General features: G+C 34.4%; 1 protein-coding gene across 1 annotated transcript in view; it reads right to left on the reverse strand.

Annotated features, from left to right (window-relative positions):
* The window catches only part of LOC143252956 (protein CLP1 homolog), a 153,776-nt gene extending 134,640 nt beyond the window's left edge, over positions 1 to 19,136 (reverse strand). The window contains 3 exon segments of the mRNA XM_076505905.1: positions 3 to 116; positions 10,728 to 10,805; positions 18,837 to 19,136. Coding sequence (XP_076362020.1) covers positions 3 to 116; positions 10,728 to 10,805; positions 18,837 to 18,866 — 222 coding nt within the window. The 5' untranslated portion in view covers positions 18,867 to 19,136.
* Positions 19,137 to 26,598: the final 7,462 nt, after the last annotated feature.

The following is a 26,598-nucleotide window of genomic DNA, read 5'->3' on the forward strand; positions in this document are numbered from 1 at the left end:
ATTTCTATTGTACATCCATGCCAAGTATAAACTGCTTTCTTGGATCCCAATGTAAATGTGTATTTCTTACTCTTGACCAGTTCTGTTCCAAAAATTTCTGCTGTTCCCGATTTCAACTGGATGAAAAACAAAATTTTATTTTGAAATAATATGCCTGGTGGACCTTAAAATACATAATACTGTAATATACAACATCTCTTACCAGTTCTAACTAGTGATACTAAAATGCATTTGTAACAAGCACATATCACTGGTTATTAAATTCACATAACATGAATTATGCAGGATTAAATATACCCATAGAAGAAAAACTGCTTTCCCCTTTCTGAATAATGACACTAGGCTACTGATGTATATGCAAGCATATTGGGAAGTACTGACCAAAATTAGTCCAATGTAAAAATGTAATTGTTTTATGCACCAAACTTGTGGAAAGAGAAGACTACAAGATGAAAAAGCTAGTTAAAAGTTGCCCCTATGGGCTTAAGAATAACAGTTCATGAGCAAAAAGCTAATGATATGATTTACCGTATAGTCCCATTTAGTGACAAAAGTATAGAACTAGTTATCTATAGAAAGTCACGTTTCTGCACAGCAATTACTTAATACTTGAAAATGCTCAGCTATTAGCTATTCTTGCAAATGAGCTATTAGCAGTATAATCTTTAATTACAATAAAGTGTTGGATCACATAAGTACTGATACGTTACACAACATTTTACATTCTCAATGCAAATATAGTTCATCTTCTTGTATTTATTCTTCCACTTAATCACATTTTCACATCTAACCTAAGTATAGTAAATAGTAAAGATACACAACTATTAATGATCAAAGGTTTAAATTTACAATTATGTATTAAACTTAGTAAGATACATACTACACACATAATTAGTAAACCACTCAATAAAGTTTAACTTAAATGGATTTTAAAAAGAGCACATATAAAAAAATGCCTGTCCAGAAAAGAAGTTAAACACTGTTAAATATAATATATAAATACAAAACATGCATAAAAAATTCATTACAGTAGTCCATCTTAGATATGACCAATCTATCTGCCATGATTAAAAAAGTCACATCTGATAAGAAGTCATTATTCAAAGGATATTAACCAGATAATAAATGACCAAATTCAAGCTCTGCCAATTGCTATTCTCAGAGGTTAAGCATAATTGTATATACTGTAGATAATGTAGCAAATCTGTGCACTGTGTAATTATAGTTGTGATGGAAAACAGTTAAATAAAGAAAACTTAAAAAACCTGTATTATTTGTGTTTTATGTAAAATAATTTGTTTGACTGGTTGGTTGGTTGGTGTTTATTGACACAAAGTAAGTAGATTATCTATGCCAAACTGGTGAAAAGGAAATTATTATAAAATGTAAATAACAATAAAAAATAACTAGTTAAAACAAAACAATGTTCAAAATTTGGATAAAAGATCTAAATAGAATTAAAAAGGCCCATAGCACATAAAAAGTTGTAAACAGTAAAACGTGGACTATTATGACTTGAGTGTCACAAAATCCACAAATTTGTGGGTCAGTCCCAGACAAAAGAAAATAAGTTATAAAATGGTGAACACTTCATACCCTACTCACAACACCTTCCTCCTTCTGATTGTTGTAAAACCAAGATGGTCAAAGAAAAACAAAAGATGTGGCCTGGAAAAGCTTGTTATGATGTTGCTAACTTCACACTACAGAAAAGGCACATGTGTGATGACACCAGAGCATACAGCAAGTATCAACAAGCTCATTCACACAGATACCAACACGTCCAAGTATCCAGAAAAACTGGATAAAAACAGAATATAAAGAAAAATGAGCTAGACATTTTAGAATACCAACAAGAACAGGGAGAAAACTAAAGTAAAGCAATTCCAGGACCAGTAGAGAGCTAAAAAAGTCCATGTAAATTGTGCAACTGATATACTGCACAGCTTCTATGTGATCCAGAGCAAGAGAAATGGCAAACAACTCATAAGTAAACACAGAAATTGTAAAGGAGATCCTGTGAGCAATCTTCAAGTCACAACAAACCATGGCAGATCCTTCAGAATCACCTGATTTTGAACAATCTGTATAAATGGGAATGGAATAATAGCTCAAATGATGTTTGGTCAAGCAAAACTGCATGCAAATGGTTTTGGAAAAAGAAACGGTGCTGTGGTCCATTTCAACAAGCAACTGAAGACAGTCTGAAGATGCCACTCAATAAACCTATTGTTCAATGACTGACAGAATTATTTCATTTAATAATGTTACTTTATGATTTATCATATTGTATAGATTTTTAAATTACAGTCAAAAGCTACTATTATTAATGTTATAATGTATTACCTTTTATTGTTATTCATTTTAATGTTGTATCATAAGCCTTCTCAATGTCAAAGAATATTGATACAAGTTGCTGTCGTTTCAGAAAGGCTTCTTTGATTGGCGTTTCGAGTCACGTGGTAGAAGGTGGAGAGCAGTCGACGGAACCCACACTGGGTGGGAGAGAGGAGGTTCTTTAATTCAAGGAACCAAACAAGACGAGTATTAACCACCATCCTCTCTAATGACCATGGAGGTCAAGAAACTTTTCAAATGGTTTGAGAATGATTCTTTCAGAGGCACAGAGATCCCTCTGCACTCCAACTGTAGCAGTGAAATGAAGTGCAGCTGTATATGTCTGAGATGGAGTGGTGGAAAGTAACTTTCGAGCATTGGGGTAGGAAATGTTAATCATTTTCAAACACTGTACCTCTTTTTCTTCTACCCACCTAGGGCATAAACGAAAGTAAGATGGGTGAGTGCCACTACAATTAATGCAATGAGAGTCTATTTCACACTCATAAGAATTGTGGTCGTTGCCACCACAAGAATCACACGTCAAGGAACTACAGCATGATGTCTTCAAGTGACCAAACTGATGACATTGGAAACATCTGAGAGGGTCTGGAATATATGGCCGTACCTTGAAAATAAGACAACCTGCCTTCATAGTGACAGGTTGATGTGGTGACATAAACGTCAGAATTAGGACAATGGTCAGATCATACTTCCATCTTTGTGAGTGGAGATACACCTGACTACAGAAACTCCTTGGGTGGAGAAACCAGCAAGGATCTCAGACTCAGAAATGTTCTTCAAATCTCTCTCAACAATTACTCCTCGAGATAAATTCAAAGTAGCATTGGAAGTAACCTAAATTGGTATGTCCCTAATGGCAAAAGGAGTTCAGTGTTTAGGAGTGGATGTTTCCACCAATATGCCACCAGAACGAAGCCTTCTGAATGACTTAGGAGAGCCAGCAAGTCCCTTTAGTCTCTTCTGAATAAAAAAGGGAGACATTTGCTTAAAGATTTGTCTAATGAAGAGTGTGACATCAGAAAATGAGGTACAGGTGTTGAAGATTGCTGTTCAGAATCTTCAAGACATGGTCATTTATTAATGGTCTGTTTCTCACTATTTTTTCTAATTTGATTAGGAGTATCCATAATAAAGAGAGAATGTTTCGATGCCCACTAACCCCACCCATCATTGAGCTCTATGAGTGGATGCACTACAGTGCTAAACAAGGACACTGCAGCAATGCCAGGATTTTGTGAGCACTATACCCAAACTCAGATACAATGTCCACAATACCTGTCAAGAACATCCAAAACTGGTACTTGGTTAACCCCAGCTCAAGTGGACCAGCCAATTGACCCTAGTGGGCTACAGGAAGTTAAGGCCAAACTGGTATGTTAGGGTTGTACCCCTCAACCACCATGATCCTCTCCTCCCCCTTTCATGGATTGCCACACATGGCAAACTAATAGGTGGATGTTTAGATCCCAGAGGAGGTAAACTGTAACCATCTCTGGGAGGTCCCCTCATCACATACAGGAATCCACACCTAGGGAGGATTCAAAGAGGCAAGGGCGCCCCCACAACCTTCTAACATAGAAAAGATGTCACGAACATAAAGACAAATGGCCATTCTAAGCCCAAAACTTCCAACAGTGGGATGAAAGAAAATGGAGCTAGGAAAAAGAAACTGAAGTACTAAGTTGAATCCCACAAAGAGAAAAGCAACTACAAGTGCTGCAAATCTAAAAAGGGAAAATCAGAACAATATGCCACAGCATATTCATCCAGAGTACAATGGATTAGGGCATACTGACATCTGAATACAATTAGTCCTAACATTATTCACATGAGTCACAATATATATATATATATATAGAGAGAGAGAGAGAGAGAAAACACCAAATACAGACCCAAGGGCTTGTCCTGAGTAGAATCATAAGAAAAGGGAGATAAAGCATACCTAATTGAGTCTAGAAAAGTGTAAGCAGGTCTGGACACATCCACAAAAAGATGTGACTGTGAGGCATGGGCAAGAGGAACAAAAAGGTTGTCCAAATTCTTACTGCCACATTCGAAAAAACTCTTACCTGGTATGTGAGGACAATCTTCAGGTCACTCAGAATACTGCATAAAAGTAGCTAACTCACTTTGAACCAGAGCCATTACTTCCTAAGCAGATAAATCTTGCTCAAAAACTCTTAATCAAAAGAGTTGGCAAAATAGCTGTTGTAGCAACAATAGCCATAGTAGATGCCATGTGGAATTGCAAGTGGAATTAACCAGAAAGAAAAGTTGTTCTTGAAGACTGTTCGTAGACTGTAAAAAAATATGCATAGCCTTATAATAAATCCAAAAAACTCAATCAATGCAGAACATTTGCAGTCAGAAGACAGGAATGAAAACATTTCCTAACAGACTGCCAATCAAGAAGTGATTTGGGGCTGCATAACAGAGAGGGCACTAATTACAATAAGAGTTGTGTCCCACCTTTGTTGGTGAAGGGTTGCCATATGATCATTTGAATGCTAGCATGCAGATGTTTCACATGAATACATCTTAGTGTGTATGAGAGAATCAAAGCTAATAGCAAGCAGAAATATGTGCATGTATAGAGGGATACACAAGTCAACAAAAGCTAACTGTGTGAAGAAGCAAGATATGCTTCTTAATATGCTATAGGGTAATTCTCACTCTATCCAATCATATTTAAACTTTCTTTACAGCTGTTGTCATTAGTGAATGAACAAATCAGTTGGAAGAAACAAGGGGATAGTATATTCTCAAAGGGTGATAGGGTCTCAGCAAAAGTATTGATGTTACTTATAATGGGCAAGAAAAATTGACAAATTATTTATTTATTAGCAAAACTCTTTGCAACTCTGTAAAAATGAAAAATGAACTATTTTTCTTACAGAATTAAGTATCAGAATCCATTAAAATGCTGATTCTAAAATATTTTTTAGTTAAAATTGTTGAAATAGTGCTAAAATTAACACACAAGTTGCCTTACAAATTTGTAATGAAAATATGAAAACATATGAAAAGGTAAAGGAAATCCTGTATTTAGATATTATAATTTAGAATAAGTTGCTTTGTTTATCCTAGCGTTGAAGATTAATTACTCTGTCTGAAGGACTATAATTACTCTGGTAATTATAGTGAAAGCAGTTGCTAGTGTGGAATTGACAAGAGTGATCATACCTGCCTGGGGAAAAACTTACCACACAGTGAAATCAATTGAAAAATAAAGGGGCCCTGTAAATAAAAGAGTATATGATTGAGAAATATAATCACCTGTGGTTAAAGTCTAACATATGGTAAAACTAGCTACACAGGGTAGTAAAATAACCCCACAAGAAGAAACTGCCAGATCATGTAATTAATAAAAGAAAGTATCAGTAGTAGTCCTGCACAATGTCTTCCAGAGGGCAATTCAAAAGGGCAGCTAATTGCATAGAGATGTGACAAATTGTTGGCATGTGACATGCACAAGATTCCTGTCCTATAACAATTATCCATTAAAGGTCACGTGAATCAATTTGAGAAGCCACCTGATGAGGGTAATAAAAGCTAAGTCATGGGAAATAGAAGGATTCCAATGAATGAACAATTGGTTCCTAGTTCCTTGAAATGAGTAAGAGTCATATAACACATGAAGGCCCTGACAGGAAATAACAAACAATCAAGAACAGAGAGGTAATAAAGGTAAGAAATGGTCAGCAAATGGACTGGTGAAGAACATTTTCCCCCTTCCTTGGTTGCTAAAATCTTGGGAGGAAAAAAGACTAATTGGGATAAAACAGGATAAATGTGGAATGATAACAAGTCCTGTGCACATGGACTGCAAAAAACTCTGATCAATGACATCCACAACAAGCAACAAATACAATTTAATAGAAAGGTGAAACAAAAACATGAAGCTAAATGGTTAAAAGAAAGATGAGACAAAGAATGTGAAAATGTTTTTAGTAAACCTGATAGAACTGGAAATTCATAAATCTTCCAATATTGACAATACCTAAAAATAGCAACTAAGAATGCTTTATATAAAGCAGTCATAGACAAAGCAAGCACTTCTCAAATACCTAAGTTAGAAAATGGAGTATGGTAGATTCTTTGGGATGAAGAGGGTTTAAATTCCATTTATATACACCAATGACGATAAATATTCCATTTCTGTTCATAAATTATCATGGTTGGTGAACGGAGAAATTTTGCTAAATACAGAGAAACCTTAGAAGTTAAACCATTATATCAGACAAAGGAGCACATAACTTTCAAGCACAAAGGCTGAGTTTCTGAGCATCTGGATGTGGAATGTCCAATCAAGGTTGTCTCAACAGAGACTGTAAATGAGGAAGAGGTATAGGTGGATATTCCTGCAGATACTGAAGAAGCAGAAACCACACTTGAAATGATCAATATAATGCAATCAGAAGAACTTGAGAAGGAGTAGAACAAATCATAGTCAAAACCAAGAACAACAGATGACATAAGGAAAAGACATATAAAAGTAAACCTGTCCAGTCTTGATTAAAGGAATCTACTGCCAATGCTTGAGGATGAGATTCAAACAACTGCAACTGAGAAATCCAATGAGTTGCAAAGATATTAATCATTGGAAACCAAATCTGAGAGTAAAACCACTGAAAAACCTTGTGACATAGCATCAAAAAAGTCAGACCGGGTTGAAAAAAGTGATCTGCAATAAAATTTATCACTCCTGGAACCTGACATGCTAAAAAGAGTGATATGATGAGAATAAGCCTTGTGGAGAAAATACAAGGTATAAAATCAAAAGTCTTGAGAATATGTACCTCTTTCATGAGAAATCTGAGATATAACCATGGAACTGTCAGAATGTATTATGACAAATTTCCATTCAAAAGAGACAGACTTTGTAACATTGCCCAATGTACTGCAAAATGTTAAAAAATGTTGACATGAAAGGTAGATGAATCTTCCATCCAAGTACCCTGGAAATTCTGATTTTAAGATAAACTCCCCATTCCTGAAAAGATGCATCTGTGAGAAGATGGATCTTGAGACAAAGTGATGGAATGGGCACCTCAACAGAAGTGTTGTTCTTCTCTATCCACCATTCACAATTGATAATGTTACTCTTGAGACAGGGTGATTCAAAGGATCAGAATACATGATCCACTGGTTGTGCAGTGACCACTAACAGGACCTCATATATACTTGTTCCACAGGAACAAGAGACTCGAGAAATGCCCACATCCCCAAAAGAGAGAAAACCATCCATGCTAATAGGAGAAGAAGACAGAAGTAGATACCTGATGGCTCTTTCCATGGCTTGAAAGCTGGTAAGGGTTGGTTGAGCATGACTTAAGTGAGTATTGAAAAATACACTCAGGTGAATGAGATATTGCATCTGTGACAAAAATTACTTCTTCGATCTAATAAGGCAGCCTGTTGTTATGACTTCTGAAAGAGAAATCTGAGAGTGTTATTCAACTAATTGATGGGATGGAGCCAGAAGGAGACAGTCATTCATATACAGTCCCAAGGAATGCAGAAAGATTCTGTAATGGAAATATGGTGATAAGTGTTGGTAACATCAAATTTAATAATCCAGAGTTCTGGTGCAAAGTGCCACTATAGGTTGAGAAAAAATTCCATTGTAAAGACCGGAGGATCTAGAAATTGGTTGAGTCAAGACAGACCAACAGCTGGACAAAAATCTCCTGTCTTCTTGAGCATAATGAATAAATGTTTTTTTTTACTAACAACTTTTTTTATGGCCTGGGAATGAAGCTCTACTTGTCATGTATCTATTGCAGGTGAAAGGCATCAGGTTTAGCAGATAGTAGTACTGAAAAAGCTCTGGATATCCAGGAAGTGATGCAATCATGCTCAAATTGCTCCCCCAACCCCAGGGTAGTCACCGAGGCTGTTGTCATCAGTCTGCCTGAGCCAAAAGTCCTTGATAATATGGACAAACCCAACTATTGGAATCAACAGACTGGGAACTGAAGGAGGGGTTTGGGAAACATCAAGGACCAATATTCTCAAATTGGCACCAGATAGGTGAGAAACCTGGGGATAAATGGGCTATATTAACTCCTAACTCTAACATCTATGAAACACCAGCAAATAACATGAGATGGAGAAAAGGAGCTTCCTGCAACTCCTTGAGAACAAATGGTAAACAAACACTTTCTAACAAAGCATCTCTACCCAATAAATCTCAAAAACAAGTTAGCCAGGAAACCTCAGAAAGTACTGAAGAAGATAATCTGACTGAGTTAAATGTCAATAACATCCCCAACTTGTGTTTATGTCACTGAGGGATATGTTGACAGGCTTCAGGTAAAAGATGGCTTGAAGATAAATACCTCAGAACAGTCATGAGAGTAAAATAAATCTGAGAAAACTAGGATCTAAGTGATCACAGGTTCTAATCTAGAACCACACAGGTCCAAAAGTGGGACCATCTGTTGAAAATCTAATCAGACCTCCAAAAGTGGGTCTATCTATCCATTGAAAATCAAAATAGGCCCCTCCTGGGGGTAATAAATCAAATTATGCTCCTTCGATAAACATGGAGAACAAGGCACAACCACCTTGCTACATAACTGAGCAGTAAATCTTGCAGCCTATACAGCTATATCAGGAGGAGGAGAAAAAATCTTGTCACTCATTGTCCTTACTACTGAAAAGGAAGTAAAATCAAATGCAATTGAAAAACCCTCCAAAACCTCACAAACCCAAGTAACCAACTAAAGAAAAGGAGCTAGAGGTGGCTGTTGAGGCTAGCTTAGTAAAAGAAGGAGCAGGAAAAAGCAAGTCTAAATTCTCACCAGTCATAACTGTATCATTTGCAAAAGCTACCTCAAAACCCCCACAGAGAGACAACCTTGGTCTGCATATATGTCTCCATCTTGCAACAAATCATACCAAACACCAAATAACAAAGATGGAAGAGATCTGGTTGACCTCTGGAAACACTAACTTGGGAATTAAAACCAACTAGTAAGAGATTTTTTTGTTGGTTTATTTTTTGTTAAGTAATTTATAAAGATAAATGAAAAGATAACCATAAAAATGGCAACCACATTCAAAATCAAAATGTAAATACTAAATAATCATAACACTCCCATTGACAGAAAACTGTACAAAATGCTTTGTTGAGAAGATGTTATTGCATTTTTTAAATAAGATGCTTATATAAAATACCTACATAGAAGGTGCACTGAAGTTGATGAATTTTGCAAATTCAAATTTACCTAAGGCATTCCAGTGGGACACAAAATACTGTAGCAAGCATTCTCAATGCTTAGATGGGCAAAGAGTGGAAACCCTGGAGACTGAAAAATAGCTACATTGTCACTGAATGGTAAGTGTGTTTTGGAGTTAATAAGTTTCTGGTGTCAAGTTCTGAAAATTGTGATAGGAAAGTAAAAATTTAAAATGATATACACAGACTGGTACAAATTTGTTTGAGGTAACCATCTTAGATTTGTAGAAATAATTGCCTTATCCCAGATAAAACAACAACAATTTTTTACCATAAATGGGGAAGTGTTCACTGAATATAGATGAAGATACCATATTTTCATATCATGAATTCATGACTTCACAGCCTCAAACTAATGCAAGTTAAAAAAACAGAACTTTAAACAAATACTTTCATGTAAATCTAAGCAAGTTTATCAAAACTAACTTTTAGGTAAACATGTTATGGCAATTAAAATTATGATTTTGATAACTGTGTTTAGATGGCATTAAAAAAGTAAAAGTTTTGCACCTGCTTGTGAATTATAAGACAAATAGCAAATGAATGATGCCACCAAATAGCAAGAGAAGATAGGGAGATAAGCCTGGAAGACGGTCATTTGATGGATTAGCTACATATCTATTCAGAGTTACAGCCCTATAATTGAAATCTCATTATTGGTATTTTGAGTAAACTTCCACTGTGTTATTGTTGATGTCTTACATGTATTTTTGTTATATAATCATAATGTGACCCAAAATAAAACTATAAACTGGGATGCCAATTTGAGCTTTCAATGCACAAACAGTCAAATAGTTACATACAAAATTAAAAATGGAATCAATGTACCCCTAGTTATTTGCCACAATGTATATTAATTTACATTTTTTTAAAACTAGTAATAAAAACTACTTCCATGTTATGGATGTCTAAACTGGCATTAATACACATACTTCTAAAGTATTCAGTAATTAATCAGCTTAGATCAAAGTTAGTTTTAAATTTAAATAGATAATTGAATTTTCTTCACATATTTTCTAATACTTTTTTAGAAAACAATTCAGAGTGAAGTATACAGTCTTTACTATATCATGTAAATTTTAAATCAGATAAATGCAGGTGTATTTTAAGGATGTTGCCAAACCTCTACTGTCACTTTTTCTTTTCCCTCTACCTCAAATCTTAGTTCTGATTCTGCATCTAGTTTGAATTCTTGAACTTTCTGTAAAAAAACAAACTGAATTAGTATACTAACAAAAAAACACAAACAAACAGAAATTCAATATCAATTCACCAAACCCAATTTATTTAATATTTGTTATCATATTTAACTTCAATATATTAATTATTCCTAATAACAGTAATTATATTTATAACATTTACAGCCAGTTTTTTAGCATGATATTAAATTTACATTATTTGAGCTAGTTATTATTTTGTTGTACAGGTAATATAAATTAAACTGAAAACAAACACTACACTTTAAATATTTAACACAATGGCAGAACAAAAAAGATAAACAATTTATCTAAAATGTAAAATGTGGTGTAAAGAACCTTGAATATTTTATGTTAGCACAACTTTGATAAAAGATAGTTAATGATGTGAATGCATGTTTGTATATTAGTCAAATTTACATATTGACTAAAAACACATATGGTAAATTACCTTTTAAGATTGAAATTCAGTTAACAGTTAACAAAAAATAATTTTTACTTTATTTATGAATGACTTCTTTAAAGAAATTTTTAAACTTCACAGTGAACAGCATGCAGTAGATGAACCAGAGAATATCTAATTTGAATATTTATAGACATTTGACAACTAACCAGTACACTTCAAAAAGTTTAGAGTCAAAGATTATTTATCCCTGAAAAATCCCACATTCAAAAAGCTTCTTTGTTCAGAGCACAAAATAATAATAAATAAAAACCAAACAAGTCTGCTGAATTTACATTCTTTTACGGTAGGAAAACTAAACAAAGCATCACAATATTAATATAGAGAAATATCTGCTTTTCTTTTTATTGGTTATAAACATGTCCAGCAGCCATTTAAAATTACTTAGCAAACAACGTGGAATACCAGAGAAAGTGGAGGAGCTTCTGTGGTAGGTTTGACAAATTCATATCTCAACAAATCATGAATGTAGGAAAGCCAAAATTTAAATTACTACTTTTAATTATATGTATTTAGTGTTTCTACTTGAACGGAAACTATAGAATATTATAACTAAAATTATGAGTTTTTTAAAACTGCTAAATCAAAACTCAGAAAAAAAGAGCTTTCAAACCAATGACCCACCTTTGTAGGCATGCATCTCCAAACCACTAACACCAGATCCACTGAAAATTGACATTTTGTGGATCATAGGAAGAAGGACTAGATCTCTCCAAAATCTGCTAAAACTGGGAATTTATTGTCCAATCTGCAGTAGGAGAAGCAAACTACAATAAATACATATGGTGGAGTGCTACATCCAACATTTTGTGGCACCTAGCATTATATATCAGTTCAACAGTGGAAAGGACATGAGCTCATCTACACCAGCAAATTCCACTGTTCTACTCTCAAATGAGTGGTGGTGTGTACACTCAAGAGGACAGAACTCAATGGCACACCACCCTAGTGACTTCCATACTCCACTAGAAGTAAGAGAGAAACAATACAATAGAGTCCAGAAAATGGCAGCACCTGCAACAATGTAATGGGTGACCACAATATCCTATACTGAAAAGCAAAGCAATCACATTGACAGAATGCATCATTGAACACCTGATGGTGTCCAAAACTGTACCTTAGATCTGCAGTAAGTCAAGTGTCAAACATCAGAGATTATCAAAGATAGACAGTGATCCCTATCTGCTTTACTTATGTCAGTCAATGAGTGTATAGTCTGGGATGAGCATATTTATGAAACAAAAGACCATAAAGTACACCTATGATCAGTATTGCAGAAAAAGAAAACCTTCTCAATGATTAATCAGTGATGTCGAGAAACCTACTTGTTGAGAAATTTATATGCAAAAATATAAATAAAATTATATATTCAAACATCTAACACGCCCTCTACATTCCGACACTCAGTTACACAACCCCTTTCAAACATGTGGTCAGCTTCCGGTCAGTTACCTCTTTCTTTGTGAACCTGACGATGACCGAAGAAGGTCAAAACATTGTTCGCTCTTCTATGTAAAATATTTTCTCAACCCAAATGAGCCATTTTTGCATATAAACTTCTCAATGATTATTGTAAAATGAATTGTATATGTGTTATAAAATTGTATTTTGATGGAATTCTACATCAAGTCTAGGGTAGATAAAGCCTCAATGTCATAGTCATCTAGCATAGCATATGGTCACAGGTTGTTTAGTACAGATTTAAAACTAAGTATACCTAGTAAAGAGATGTTCACGACAGGTGATAAAGGCCCCTTTATAGCAAAGAAAATGAAGGTAGGATTTACCTTTCACATATAACCAGAGAAGTTATGGTGACAGGAGACACAAGAAACTCCAAAAAGCAGGTAATGGCCACATGATGGAGATAATAAGATATAAAGGTATGACCAGTAGACCACACATCAGAACAAATGATGCTCTCCAAGGGAAGATGAAAAGATGTTGCCAGGGGCATTGTAAGATGACAAATTTGTTGAAAAGAAACCAGAAAAAGTGATGGTATGACCCAAGGAAACATCGATGGCTATGGCCTCCAAAGTTATGTCGAATAGCAAAGACGATGGGAACATGCTGATCAACCAAAAGTGCCACCCCTCCATGCACTCGTCCATCACACAGCCTGTCATTTCTGTACAAAGAAAACTGCTGAAAGGTGACTGTATCAGCAGGATTCAGAAATGTTTCCTGTAAGGAAAGACATACAGGATGGCACGAAGCAATCATTGTTTGGATGTCATCCAAATTGGAGCATAAAACATTTTAATACCATAGTATTGAGGTAGCTATTTTTATTTACATGTAGAGAAATTGAGTAGAGAGCCTTTGTGTTTATGACCACTTCTATTTTGTTTCTTGTCCTTATTCAAGGGAGGTCTGTCAACCTCCACAGATCCTGCCCTGGGTCAACTAGGTAGATCTTTGTTGTTGTAAGAGGGCTCCAGTGACTGAGGACATAAATGATTTATCGTTTTGCATCTTGGATGGGAGAAGATGTACCCAAGGAAATGCCCATACCCGGATCCAAAGTAATTGGATCTTGGGGTTTGCTGGAATGTATGTTAGGGACAAAGATGAGTGTTGATGTTGATTCACCATGTTTTTTTAACCATGGAGGTCAAAAGACTTTTCATTTGGTTTGAGAACAATTCTTTTGGAGGTATAGAGAGATCTGTTTGCACTCCCACTATAGTAGTAAAACAAAGTGCAGCAGCATATGTCCAAGATGAAGTGGTGGACAGCAACTTTTGTGCCTCAGGTTAAGTAATGTTTTGAATTGTTTTCAAACACTGCACCTCTTTTTTTTTCCAACCATTTAGGGCAGAAACAAAAGTAGGATGGGTGAGTGCCATTGCAGTTGACATAATCAGGGTCCATTACACACTCGTAGGCATCATGGATTTTGCCTCCACGATGAGCACATGTCAAGGAATCACGACATGATGTCTTCTAGTGACCAAACCTGTGATAATGGAAACATCTGAGAGGGTATGGAACATATAGCCATACCTTGTAGTTAAGATAACCTTCCTTGATGATACCAGATGGGTGCAGTGATCTAAATGTCAGAATGAGGACACAGGTCAACAACATAATTCCATCTTTGCTAGTGGACATACGCCTCACTTCAGAAACACCTTGGGTGGAAAAACCATCGAAAATCTCTGACTAGAGGATGTTCTTCAAATCCCCCTCAATAATAACTTCTTGTAATGAACTCAACATAGTATGAGGCATAACCTCAATAGGAATATCCCCAATCGCCTTGAATGCAAGAGGAGCTCACTGTGTTGAGATGTGGATGTTTCCACCAATATGTCACCAGAGCAAAGCTTCTTTACTGACTTTAGAGAGCCAACAAGTCCCTCTAGTCCCTTCTGAATGTAAAAGGGAAACACCTGCCCTAAAGGTTTGTCCGAAAAAGAATGCAGTATAAGAAAATGAGGTACAGGAGTTACAGATGTTGAAGATTGCTGCTCAGAATCTTTAAAAGATGGTTGTTTACCTATGGACTGTTTTTTCACTATTTCATTTAAGTTTTTATTTGGAGGATCCATAATGAAAAAAAGAATATTTCAGTGTCCACTGACCCCATCCACCAGGGAGCCCTATGAGGGGATGCACTACAATGCCAAATAATGACACTGCAGCAATGCCAGGGTTTCATGAGCACTATTCCCAAACACCAGCACCAGATACAATGTCCACAAGACCTGTTGAGAACATCCAACACTGGTACTTGGTTGACCCTACCCCAAAGGGACCAGCTGACTGACCCTGGTATAGCCACCCCAAAGCTGCCCATCTACAGGAATTCATGGCAAAAGTGGTATGTTAGGGTTGGGCCCTTCAATCACCATGATCCTCTTCTCCCCTTCATGGGTCACCACACGCAGAAAACACGAAAACACGTGGGTAGATGTTTAAATCCCAGAGGAGGTAAACTGAAAGAACAGAACCTGGGAGGTCCCCTCACCATGTACATGAGATTTCCAAACAAAGTAAAACATCAAACCTATACTTCACCTGTGCAATCACTTGCACCCAGATGTTCTTAATCTTCACTGTTTAAACTGTTTTCATGTTGTAGTTAACAAGAAACTAAAATTCAACAAGCTTTTCCTCTCTATATCCACAAAATGAAGCCCAAATAGATTAAACTTTCATGCTATTATATCCGATATTGTCAATTTCCAAAACAGTGAACTTTCATTTTACATACAAAACCATCCCTCTACTCTTTATAATACTTCTATTTCTACAAATCAACTTGTAACCGTTTATTTCAAATAAATTTATTTCATCAAAATTGTTTGCATCTGACCAAATTTCACTTATTCCCATATTATCAAAATCCTCCATTCCATAATATTTTGTAATAACTTAAGGGTGTCAAGATATCAAATAATTCTTACCAGCTGTTCATCACATACGAACCAATTTGCAATCCTTTAATTAGTTTGTCTTAACCCAATTATTACAATTAACTGTAAAAACTTTAATATCACTGTATATCAATTACCCTTTGCATCAAAAAATATAGTTGATAATTCAAGTTACAATCTTATCAAAGTTTATCTTTTTATTTCAAAATGGGATATCAAAATAAAATTCTCAATCTTCACATGTGTTGCAACACTTTTGGTTTCAAGTTCTCTTTTCAGAATTTTGTAACATCAAATATTGACTTCTGAAGCTTAACACCAACTAGAAACACAAATTGTACATCATGACAAGAAAGAATTTAAAACTTGAGCCTTCTATCTTCTTTATTTGCTGAAATATCAATTTGTGAAACCCATTAGGGAAGCTCATTCCATCTTTTCATAATTTTCATACAAATTATTTACACCATGTCTATATGTCTCAGGAACAAATTTATAATCAACAGAAAAAGTATATTATAATGTATAACAATATTAAAACTCGTTAAAGACAGTAGTTCACAAGAAAATATTGTCATATATTGAATACAAATTATACTTAAGTTAACAAGTAAGGTAAATTATGTTAGTTTTGGAACATTTTATTATATTTCTTGACATATTTTTTTGTGTTCAAAAAAAGTATATTTGAAAACCACTCATTATTTTTGGGTGACCAACACAGTAAGGAAAAAGGTAGGATTACTGAAGCACGATATCAAAGTGCAAATAAACTTTAACACCTAAAGTAAGAACTAAATTTCCTGTTTTATTTTTATTTTCTTTATTCAGTGTTATATATTTTGTAACAAAACTACTAAAATATAAAAATCTTATGTTAGTTAACAAAAATTAAATTATTTAAATTTTATGGGTTTAGGAACTTGAATCACACTTTAAATTTTTGTAAAATATTTAGAGTCCTATAATTTTTTTCCCTTTTTGTTACATGTAAGAAAACTTTAAATAAGAATTTAGTATAATGTGCAGCAGTGTCAAGAGAACCAAGTTTAAAATAAAACAAAAAATGGTGAAAATGTTTAACCTTTTAGAGCATCGATTTAGAATTATCAAAATAATAGACAATTAAAGAAAATAATTTAAAGTGAGCAAATTCTCATGAAACATATTTTATAACAAAAACAATTTTAAAAAATTTAGCAAATCCGTCCTTCTACATATTCTTGGGTACTTCAGATTCTTAAATTAATTTCAGAATAACCTGTATGATTCTGTAATACAAGGGTATATCTTTTCCACCATCTTCCAACACAACAGTTGCACCTATAAATTGTATATGGTTAAGAGGTTTCAGCTTTATAATAAGCAAGTTAACTCACTTTATCTATTTATATCTTTCTACTTGTTTGTTTAGGCAAATGTCTATTTAAAAAAAAAAAAAATGATTTGGAGCATAGATTTAATTACAGTAAGTCACAATTTTTGTATTTTCAAGGTGAGAAAGTCTGCAGGTTGAAGAGGAAGTTGTGAAAGAAGATATACAGTATTAGTAAAGACATTTAGAAGACTACATACAGCAACAAGAAAGGATAAACTGATTTTGAATTGAAATGATGAGGATGTGGTAATGTGAATAACAGTAATGTAAGGAAATAGCTCTCACACAATGTTATTAGTTTCTGGTGTTTTGCAAAATATAAGGCAATTAAAACATCAGAAACTTTTATGATATAATCAGCTGATGAAAAGACTTTGACACTGAAACAGCAAATCAACTTCCATATCTATTTTTCATAAAGTGTATGTGTGTATTTTCTTAAAACAAAGCCACATCAGGCAATCTGCAGAGTCCACCGAGGGGAATCGGACCCCTGATTTTAGCATTGTAAATCTGTAGACTTACCACTGTATCAGCGGGGGACTTTTCATAATAAAGTAACAGCTGACAAAATGTAAATTAATATTTCTGTAAACTGACAACTTTATTATATAACTTATTACCATAGGTTGTTATATACACAGATATCCAAACTTTAATGAATATAGTTCCAATGAAGAGGAACTGAAAGCAGATAAAACTACATAGTGATGATGAAAATTAACCAAATGCAGAATTACTTTTTATGTCAGTAGTGTGGTCCAGCACCTCACCAAAATTTAAGGGGTAAAAATCAAAGATTTCCTGAAAAGATATGGTTTATATTTTTATTTTTCCCAAGTGCCTTGGTCTTTTGTTTCCAACATATTTAACAATTTTGGAGTGTTTTTAATTACAAAAAGAGGCAATTGTTTCTCTATATAAACCCTTAATAAGACCTCACTTGAAATACCTTGTAAAATTTGATCTCCTTATCTAAGATTTATTACATAAGCTTACAAACTGACACTAAGAGATAAACTGGATGCAGAACACTTCTTTACAAACACTGAAGACAACAGAACACGAAGGCAAAAACTGGAAGATTTTGAAACATCTAGCTAAGCTATAGTTATAACAATATTAATTTTTTTCTAATGGGTTAGTTAAATTATAAACCAAGAAGCCACATGTTGTTCATGAATATGATTTTGAGAGGTTTCAATTCATTCAAGGAAAATTAAATGGTGGCATTAATTTTGTTAGTCTCAGAAAATATGCGTTTCAGGTAGACCAAATATCAAAATAGGCAGAAATTTTAACATTCTAATTCATTATTTTAACGTTATTTGGTACCAACTAGCTATACTATAGTAGATACACACGCAATTAACCGTAATCTGTAAACGTAATGCTCACAACACTGTTTAGCCTAACATTGTCAGTTAGTGTTTTAAGGCGCAAACTAGGTACATTGTTTGTAATAATAAGACTTTATAAGCATGTATACAAGTTGTGGCATAACCGTTTCAAGTTCATAGCCCAAATACTAAAATAGGTGGAAAGTTTAACATTCTAATTCATTGTATGGTACCTGTTAATTATACTATAGTAGATACACATGCAGTACACCGTAATTTGTAAATGTAATACAACAGTATTTAGCCTAACACCATAAGCAACAATATTACTTTTTAAGCATATATACAAGTTAAGGTATAGCCGTCAATTTTTTTTTGTTTTCTCTTTTCATATAAAATTTGTAATGTGACGACCATAAATGTAATGTATAAAACATGACTAAATGAATATGCATGACAGAAAAATGTACCTCATCTTTCGTTTCTTTTTCTTCAGTCATCTTAATCGATTATTTTCTCGTTATCACTTATAGTTTTTTATAGCCTAGATCCCAACGTGTGCTCAGCATACTCCTGCTGATACACAAGATTTTAGGTGGTACGCTGACGACTTTGTTTTTATTTTAATAGTTATATTTTCATTTTAATGTGTATCAGAAAAAAATTACACAAAAAAAAATAAATTTTAACCCTGTTATTGCATTATCTGCCGAAATTAGCTATTATTCAGAATGTGCGCACGTAATCAACTCGGCTCAATATCTAACACCTTATCAGAAAGAATGCGCAATAACATATCAAGCATATTCGTTTGTCAGTGAAATATGAAGATTTTCGTTTTACAACTGTGTAAAATTATAAAATTTAAACAAAAACTTACAATTTCAGTAATTAAAAATATAAAGTACCTTTTACAAAAGAACAAGTATTGTATACACATGATTACCAGATAAATAAACAATTTTGAATTTAAAAACCTGCAAATAAGTATTATTTATTCAAACTACAAACACCCAATTTTCGCTCCATGATGTTACCTAGAATTACATTTGATGTAATCAAAATAGACATTGGTAATTTGAGTAAATAATGTTTACAGTATCTTCAGCTTTGTTTACTTTTTATGATCCCTATTTGCAGGTTTATAAATTCCAACTTGTTTTTCTTATTTTGTTTGCTGCGGCCCGGCAAGGCCAGGTGGGTTAAGGCGTTTGACGCGTAATCTGAGGGTCGCGGGATCGAATCCCAGTCGCACCAAACATGCTCGCCTTTTCAGCCGTGGGGGCATTATAATGTGACGGTCAATCCCACTATTCGTTGGTAAAAGAGTAGCCCAAGAGTTGGCGGTGGGTGGTGATGACTAGCTGCCTTTCCTCTAGTCTTAGACTGCTAAATTAGGAACGGCTAGATAGCCCTCGAGTAGCTTTGTGCGAAATTCAAAAACAAACTTGTTTGCTGTTTTTATACTCAACTGTGGACAAAAGATGACTGATACAGTAGCTAGTTTCCTACATACATTTCAATAGTACATAATAAGCAACTAGCTATATATATACAGTTCGTAATTATTTACTGTAGACATTTACTACACGATTACATTAGTTCAAGAAGCAAAATATTAAGCTGCATCTGAAGACTGTCATGGAGATTTGTTTGTGAATAAAGTAAGCATTTATAGATTTTGTATACTAAATTATTTATAACGCATAGCAACTGATATATATGACTAGATCCCTAAATTAAGGTTTGTTTGTTTGTTTTTGGAATTTCGCACAAAGCTACTCGAGGGTTATCTGTGCTAGCCGTCCCTAATTTAGCGGTCCCAACTCTTGGGCTACTCTTTTACCAACGCATAGTTGGATTGACCATCACATTATAACGCCCCCACGGCTGGGAGGGCGAGTATGTTTAGCGCGACGCGGGCGCGAACCCGCGAATTACGAGTCGCATGCCTGACGCGTTTGGCCATGCCGGGCCATCCTAAATTAAGGTACAAACGTCACTAAGTTAAAAAAAATAATTAGCCAGCAGTAAAGCAGCCTTTTGAAATTAAAAAATGTATATGTAAAACATCATTCTAAATAAACCCTCTTCATGCATATTAAAGTAATTCTACAAATCTATAAAATAAAGCTTAATATTATATTATATTAATATTATATATATTGATTTTCTTTTTTTCTTTACTTCATACATAATATAGTCATTGACTACTTAAGGGCACTAATAATATTGTGTACAAAACATTGAGTATCAACAGTTCCAGTCATCAATATTGGCTGGTAATTCCTGTTTCATCCTGTACTTAAGTTTTTTATAGGAACACTATATATCTATAATTATGCTAACTTCAATCGGTAATAACATCATTTACACTAAAATTGTGAAGTTTTATAGTTTGTAAAATGTAGAAGAAACAAATCGACTTTTAAATACCCTTATGACCTTTGCAGTACCTTATTTACTGCTGTACAAAAGGTTTGGGTGCAACGTATTATGTTTTTTTTTGTTGTTGTTGTAGGTTGGCAAAAGTGTAATAAGAAGAAAAATTATAAATGGACAATTTTGAGCAGATTTCCTTATAAGTCTAACATGCATGCTTTTTATATATGTATCGCCTTAGCAGTCAAAATAAAGTTATTATGTGCTTTTTGAACTGAATCTTTACTGTTTAAGATACTTTTTGCCCAAATATTCTATTCAGGTTTTGTTTGATTTTTATTGTGTATCATGATAGTAGTTCATAATAAATGTATAAATGTATACAAACACAAATACGCATCCCAATGTTTTATTTTTTGCACCGGGTCCTTTCACTCCCATTTTAATATCTACACTAAAGGCTATATACTTCTGCAGTTTATTTATCGTATATGACTGTACCATGCATTTTTTATTTCTTTAGAAACTGATCAAGATATTTTTCTTCCATAACAATGTTAAGAATATTTCCCTCAAAATTATACTTATAATTCAAATTGTGATATCTCATGTGCATTAGCTTGCATACTTTATAAGTAAAATCCATTTGTCGCATATTTGTTCAACTTACTAAATAATTTGAACTCTCTTTGTAAAGTAGAAGCATCCTTCTTACAATTTTCAAATTCCAAAACTTTAATGTCATCAGAATAGGTAAATAATCTGTTGAGCATTCCTTCATCTGTGTCAGTGATGTAAATAAAAAAAAGAGCAAAGCTCTTAACATTGTTCTCTGAAGCACACCATTTGTAACATGAATCCAGCTTAATTCAACCCCATTTATAACAACATTCTATTTTCATCCATCCAACCAGTACAAATTATATAATCAGTGTTCTTATATAAAACACAAATTTCGTCATAGCCCAATATGCAATCTTCCATACTTAACCAAACTTGTACTACTATACAAAACTGGTAATACTACAAGCATCATAGTTTATCATTTTATTTGTTTAACTTAAAAAAAGCATTATATCCGTCCCAGCTCAGTATGTAAGTTTATATATGCTTTATAAACAATAGTGAACAACCAGTGGAAAGTTACGTTACGTTACCTCGTGTTATAATTTTCATACACTCAGAAAATACCAGTAATGGATATAAAGCAATGCAAAGTAACAACTAAAATCAGTATTGTTATGTATTAGAAGATTTGTCCTGAAAATGATACTTATCTTATACTAAGTTTTATAAGGCGGTTGGGCGTGTAGGTTTTTCTTATAGCAAAGCCACATCGAGCTATATACTGTATCCACCGAGGGAAATCTAAATCCTGATTTTAGCATTGTAAATCGTAGACTTACCGCTATTCCAGAGGGGTACATGTCAGTTTAGATTAAAGGATCTATGTAAATAACGACTTCTGTTTTTGTCTTTCTATCTACTTGAGCTTTTTTGTGCTTCCTGCATATGGCCTATAAATTTGCTTGGTTTCTTTCATCCTATTCCTTACATAAATCACAAAGGTGATACTCAAGACCACTGACTGGCTGGATAAACTTTTGTTTAAAAAATATACAGGGCAGAATGTCAACTTCAGAAAGCAGAGCCTACAGCAATTATCTTCCGACCCTGTCAAAATCTTTGGTAAAATTGACACACACAGCACAGAGCAAAATGTTTTGTTTATCCATTTTTCCTGAATTTACCACAAGAAAAATATCTCAGAATGGCTGGTATGGATATTAACACTTTTATTAACAAGCAGAGAACAACGTTTTGACCTTTGTAGGCCATCTGCTTAGCCTGAATTGGCTTTCAGGTGGTATATGTTTGAAGATTGTTTGTCGCCATTGAAGTAGTATTTTGGCAAGAATTTTTTCTGTGATTGATAAAAGTGAAATAAATCAGCAATTTCCCCAAGAACGTCAGTCCCCTTTATATTTGTATGTTGTTACAATTAGGACATCCTTGAGATAGTTCTATAACCTCCCACTTTCTTTCAAAAAGGTAAAAAAAAATGAAATTTTAACCCTAGTCCTCCACTTCTGAAATGTTTGGCAGTTATATTATCCAAGTACAGTGCTTTTTCCAGATTTAATAATTTTCTTTGCCTTCAGAAGTTTTTCCAAACTTTCATCACTTGGTAGTTGTGAAATCTTATTCAAAACTGTGTCACTGAGGTTTTATTCAGCAAAGTATCAACGTGTTCTTTCCATCTCTTTAAAATATCAACCTTTTGTTAGTAACTGGGAACCATCAACACTCTTGGGCAGAACACTTGCTCTGTGCTTTGGTCCATATACCACTTTCAAACTGTCCAAAAACCCTTTTGTATTATGTTTGCCAGCTAAGGACTACATCTTCTCTGCCTTTTGTAGTCACCGTTGATCTTGAAGTTTGTGCAGATGTTTTTGGAGATTTGTTTTAGCTGCTTTCCATCACTTAGTAGCTTGTTAAAGGTGTTTGTTATCTATTAAGGCCTGTCTAGCTTGCATTTCCTCAACAAACAATTCTTGGATATTTTCATTATCTTTGTCAAACCAGTCGGCTTGTTCATTATTGTGGAAACCAATTTTTGCAGTGGTTGTGCCATATACAATAATTTTGGCATGATTCCGTAGTATTGAGTTCGTTTGAATTGATAGGGATTTAAAGATCTTGGTCATGAGTTTCTCTATGCAAGCATAATCCCGTACTTTTCTATGCTCAGTTTCCGAGAGCTGAATATACAGTTTTTGTACCAAATGGGAGTGAACGTTAGTCTACAGATCGTGCATATAACTGTGTGGTCTGTGTTACAATTTGCATCAGGCATGGCTCATGTAAGCATAACATGAACAAGGTCCTGTTTTCGTATTTTTACACAATCAAGAAAATTCCACTTTTTAGGGAATTTGAAAATGTTTCTTATTGTTGCCAAATGTAGCTCACTACAGAAGATAAGAAGTAATTTTTCATTTTAGTTTATCTTACTTCTTCTGAATTAGCCTAATACTCGATGGTGGATGATTTGAACCAAGATGAGCACTGAAGTCTCCAAACACTAAAAGGTTTTACTACCAGCAACAAAATCGAAGAAATTTCTTAGAACCAGATAGAACTCTTCTTTTATGTGATTTGCATTTGTCATTGTTAGTGCATAGGCCGACATGATAATGATAAGACAGTTCTTGGACAGTGGAGTTGCAATTTCATCAAGTTCAAACAGGCAATTATTTCACCTATTTGACTGTAGAACTGGTTACTATAAGTCCTACTTCAACATTGCTTCTCCTTTTGCCACCCATGACAGACCAAAAAATGTTACAATTCTTTTCCTTTAGTTCCCTCCCTTCAAACTGTGTTTCTTGGAGCTCGACAATTTAAATCCTGTATCTATACAGTTCCATATTAACTATAGCAGTATCTTGTTTAGATCTGTTATTGTTTTCTTGATCTAATAGTGCTGTCACATTCCAAGCTGCGAGTTTAAGTTTCGTTTTTATATTATTTATTTGCGAAGTTGGGTTGAGTGGTCTATGTTTTCCCTTCATTTATTGGAGCATCCCTTTCCAGGGCAGGCAGAGCCATCTTTTAATAGGACTGTCTGGTCAAATTGTTTATGTGGAGATGACTACCAGCTCCTCAGGCATGTCACCATTGCTCCAGGACGTTTTCTTCATTTCCAATCTTTGCTGAGGCTTAAAGTGCAGTAACAGTCGTAAGTTGTAGATGCACCTTCAGACTGGGCTTCCATGGTCCAACAGAATGTTAGAGTATGGCAGCTGGTGGGAGAACAATCTGGATTTATTTCAGATTGACCTTCTTCTATACCAGGGGCTGTATGTAGCTGAAAGCACTTACCCTGCTGAAAAATTAACTAGAGCGTTATTTTATAATTTTATCTTACATCCGTTTCACAAAGGTGAACATTATAATTCCACGTGTGATTACTTTATCAATGTCTAGATTCAGTAATGTTAAAACCATTATTTTAACGACTGTTCATAGTTTTTTAAAAATATTCTGTGACAGTGTTAATATATTTCCAGGTGTGATTATCTCATTAATGTCTGAACTAAATTGTGTTAAAACCATTATTTAGCACATTTGAATATCTGTACTAATTCACTTTCCTATAACTAAAAATAATAAACGAATGACTTGCTGTTCATCCATTTTCTATAGAACATTCCCTTGAAGATTAAATTGCATAAAACTTTGAAACTATCTAATGCTATTATCACTGACAAACACGCTTCATAAATCTTATGAGAGCATGGAATACATTTCTAAACTTCTTGTGACCCGGCATGGCCAGATGGTTAAGGCACTTGACTCGTAATCCGAGGCTAGCGGGTTCGAATCCCCCGTCACATAAACATGCTCGACCTTTCAGTCGTGGGGACGTTTTAATGTGATTGTCAATACAACTATTCGTTCGTAAAAGACTAGCCCAAGAGCTAGCGGTGGGTGGTGATGATTAGTTACCTTCCTCCTCGTCTTACACTGCTAAATTAGGGGCGGCTAGCGCAGATAGCCCTCGAGTAGCTTTGCGCGAAATTAAAAAACAAACAAACAAACAATACACTGCTAAATTAGGGAGGTCTAGCGCAGATAGCCCTCGTGTAGCTTTGCGCGAAATTAGAAAAAAAAACAATTTTACAGAAGATATTTTCAAAATGTCAGTCATGTGGTCATCCTCACTGAACAAATTTTGCGAAAGAGCAATATTTACTGACATCACGTAGAAAAGTGATCATTAAATTTATGTAGACTATTGTCGATATTAAATATAATATAAATACACAAATAGTGATAGTTTATTAACAATGATAATTACATTTTCGAAAGATACGTTCTGTTTGTTTGTTTTGCTTTTGAATTTCGCGCAAAGCTACTCGAGGGCTATCTGCGCTAGCCATCCCTAATTTAGCAGTGTAAGACTAGAGGGAAGGCAGCTAGTCATCACCACCCACCTCCAACTCTAACTCTTTTACCAACAAATAGTGGGATTGACCGTTATATTATAACGCCTCCACGGCTGAAATGGCGAGCATGTTTGGGGTGTGACGGGGAATCGAACCGCGCCCATCAGATTATGAGTCCAGTGCCTTAACCAAACTGAGCAAACTGAACTTTTAATTCCATAAACTCCCTCTCTATTAGTTAAAGGTTGGTTGAAGTGTGGGCTATTATGACATCAGTATTTCCACGGTGGTTTGTGTACCATACAAGGAAATTTTATGCGTAATTAAATCTTGTTATCGATGATGTTCTGAGACAATAAACCCATCATCTGATAGAATCACTGTCTGTTTTGTGAGTGAGCACATGACGACCACTGTAATTCCTAACAGTCAAAGTGATATCAGTGTCTATATTATATGCGCATTATAGAATTTAAAAGTTTTATGCAATTTTAGTCTTCAAGTGAATGTTGTTACTTTAAATAAGACTAAAGTTGAACAGTAAGTCATTTATTTACTATACTTAGGTGTAGCAAAATACAGGATGATAAAAATAAATTAATGATTGTAATGAACATTTCATTCAAAAAAATTTATATTTTACTTGTGAAATAAAAACTATAAGCATCCGTATAAGATATTGGCTGAAAGAAGCTTTGTTTTTCATGAATTCCGCGCAAAGTTACACAAGGGCTATCTGCGCTAGCCGTCCTTCTCTTCTTAAAAGCTCCTTTGTTCTGTATGTATGTGGTGTGTGTAAAATAATAAACAAAAGTGGTCTATTCTTTACGTTATAATGGGGGTGTTATAATGTGACAGTCAATACCATTATTCGTTGGTAAAAGAGTACCCCAAG

This window comes from Tachypleus tridentatus, chromosome 6, assembly GCF_004210375.1.
Source record: "Tachypleus tridentatus isolate NWPU-2018 chromosome 6, ASM421037v1, whole genome shotgun sequence".
NCBI classification, from domain to species: domain Eukaryota; kingdom Metazoa; phylum Arthropoda; class Merostomata; order Xiphosura; family Limulidae; genus Tachypleus; species Tachypleus tridentatus.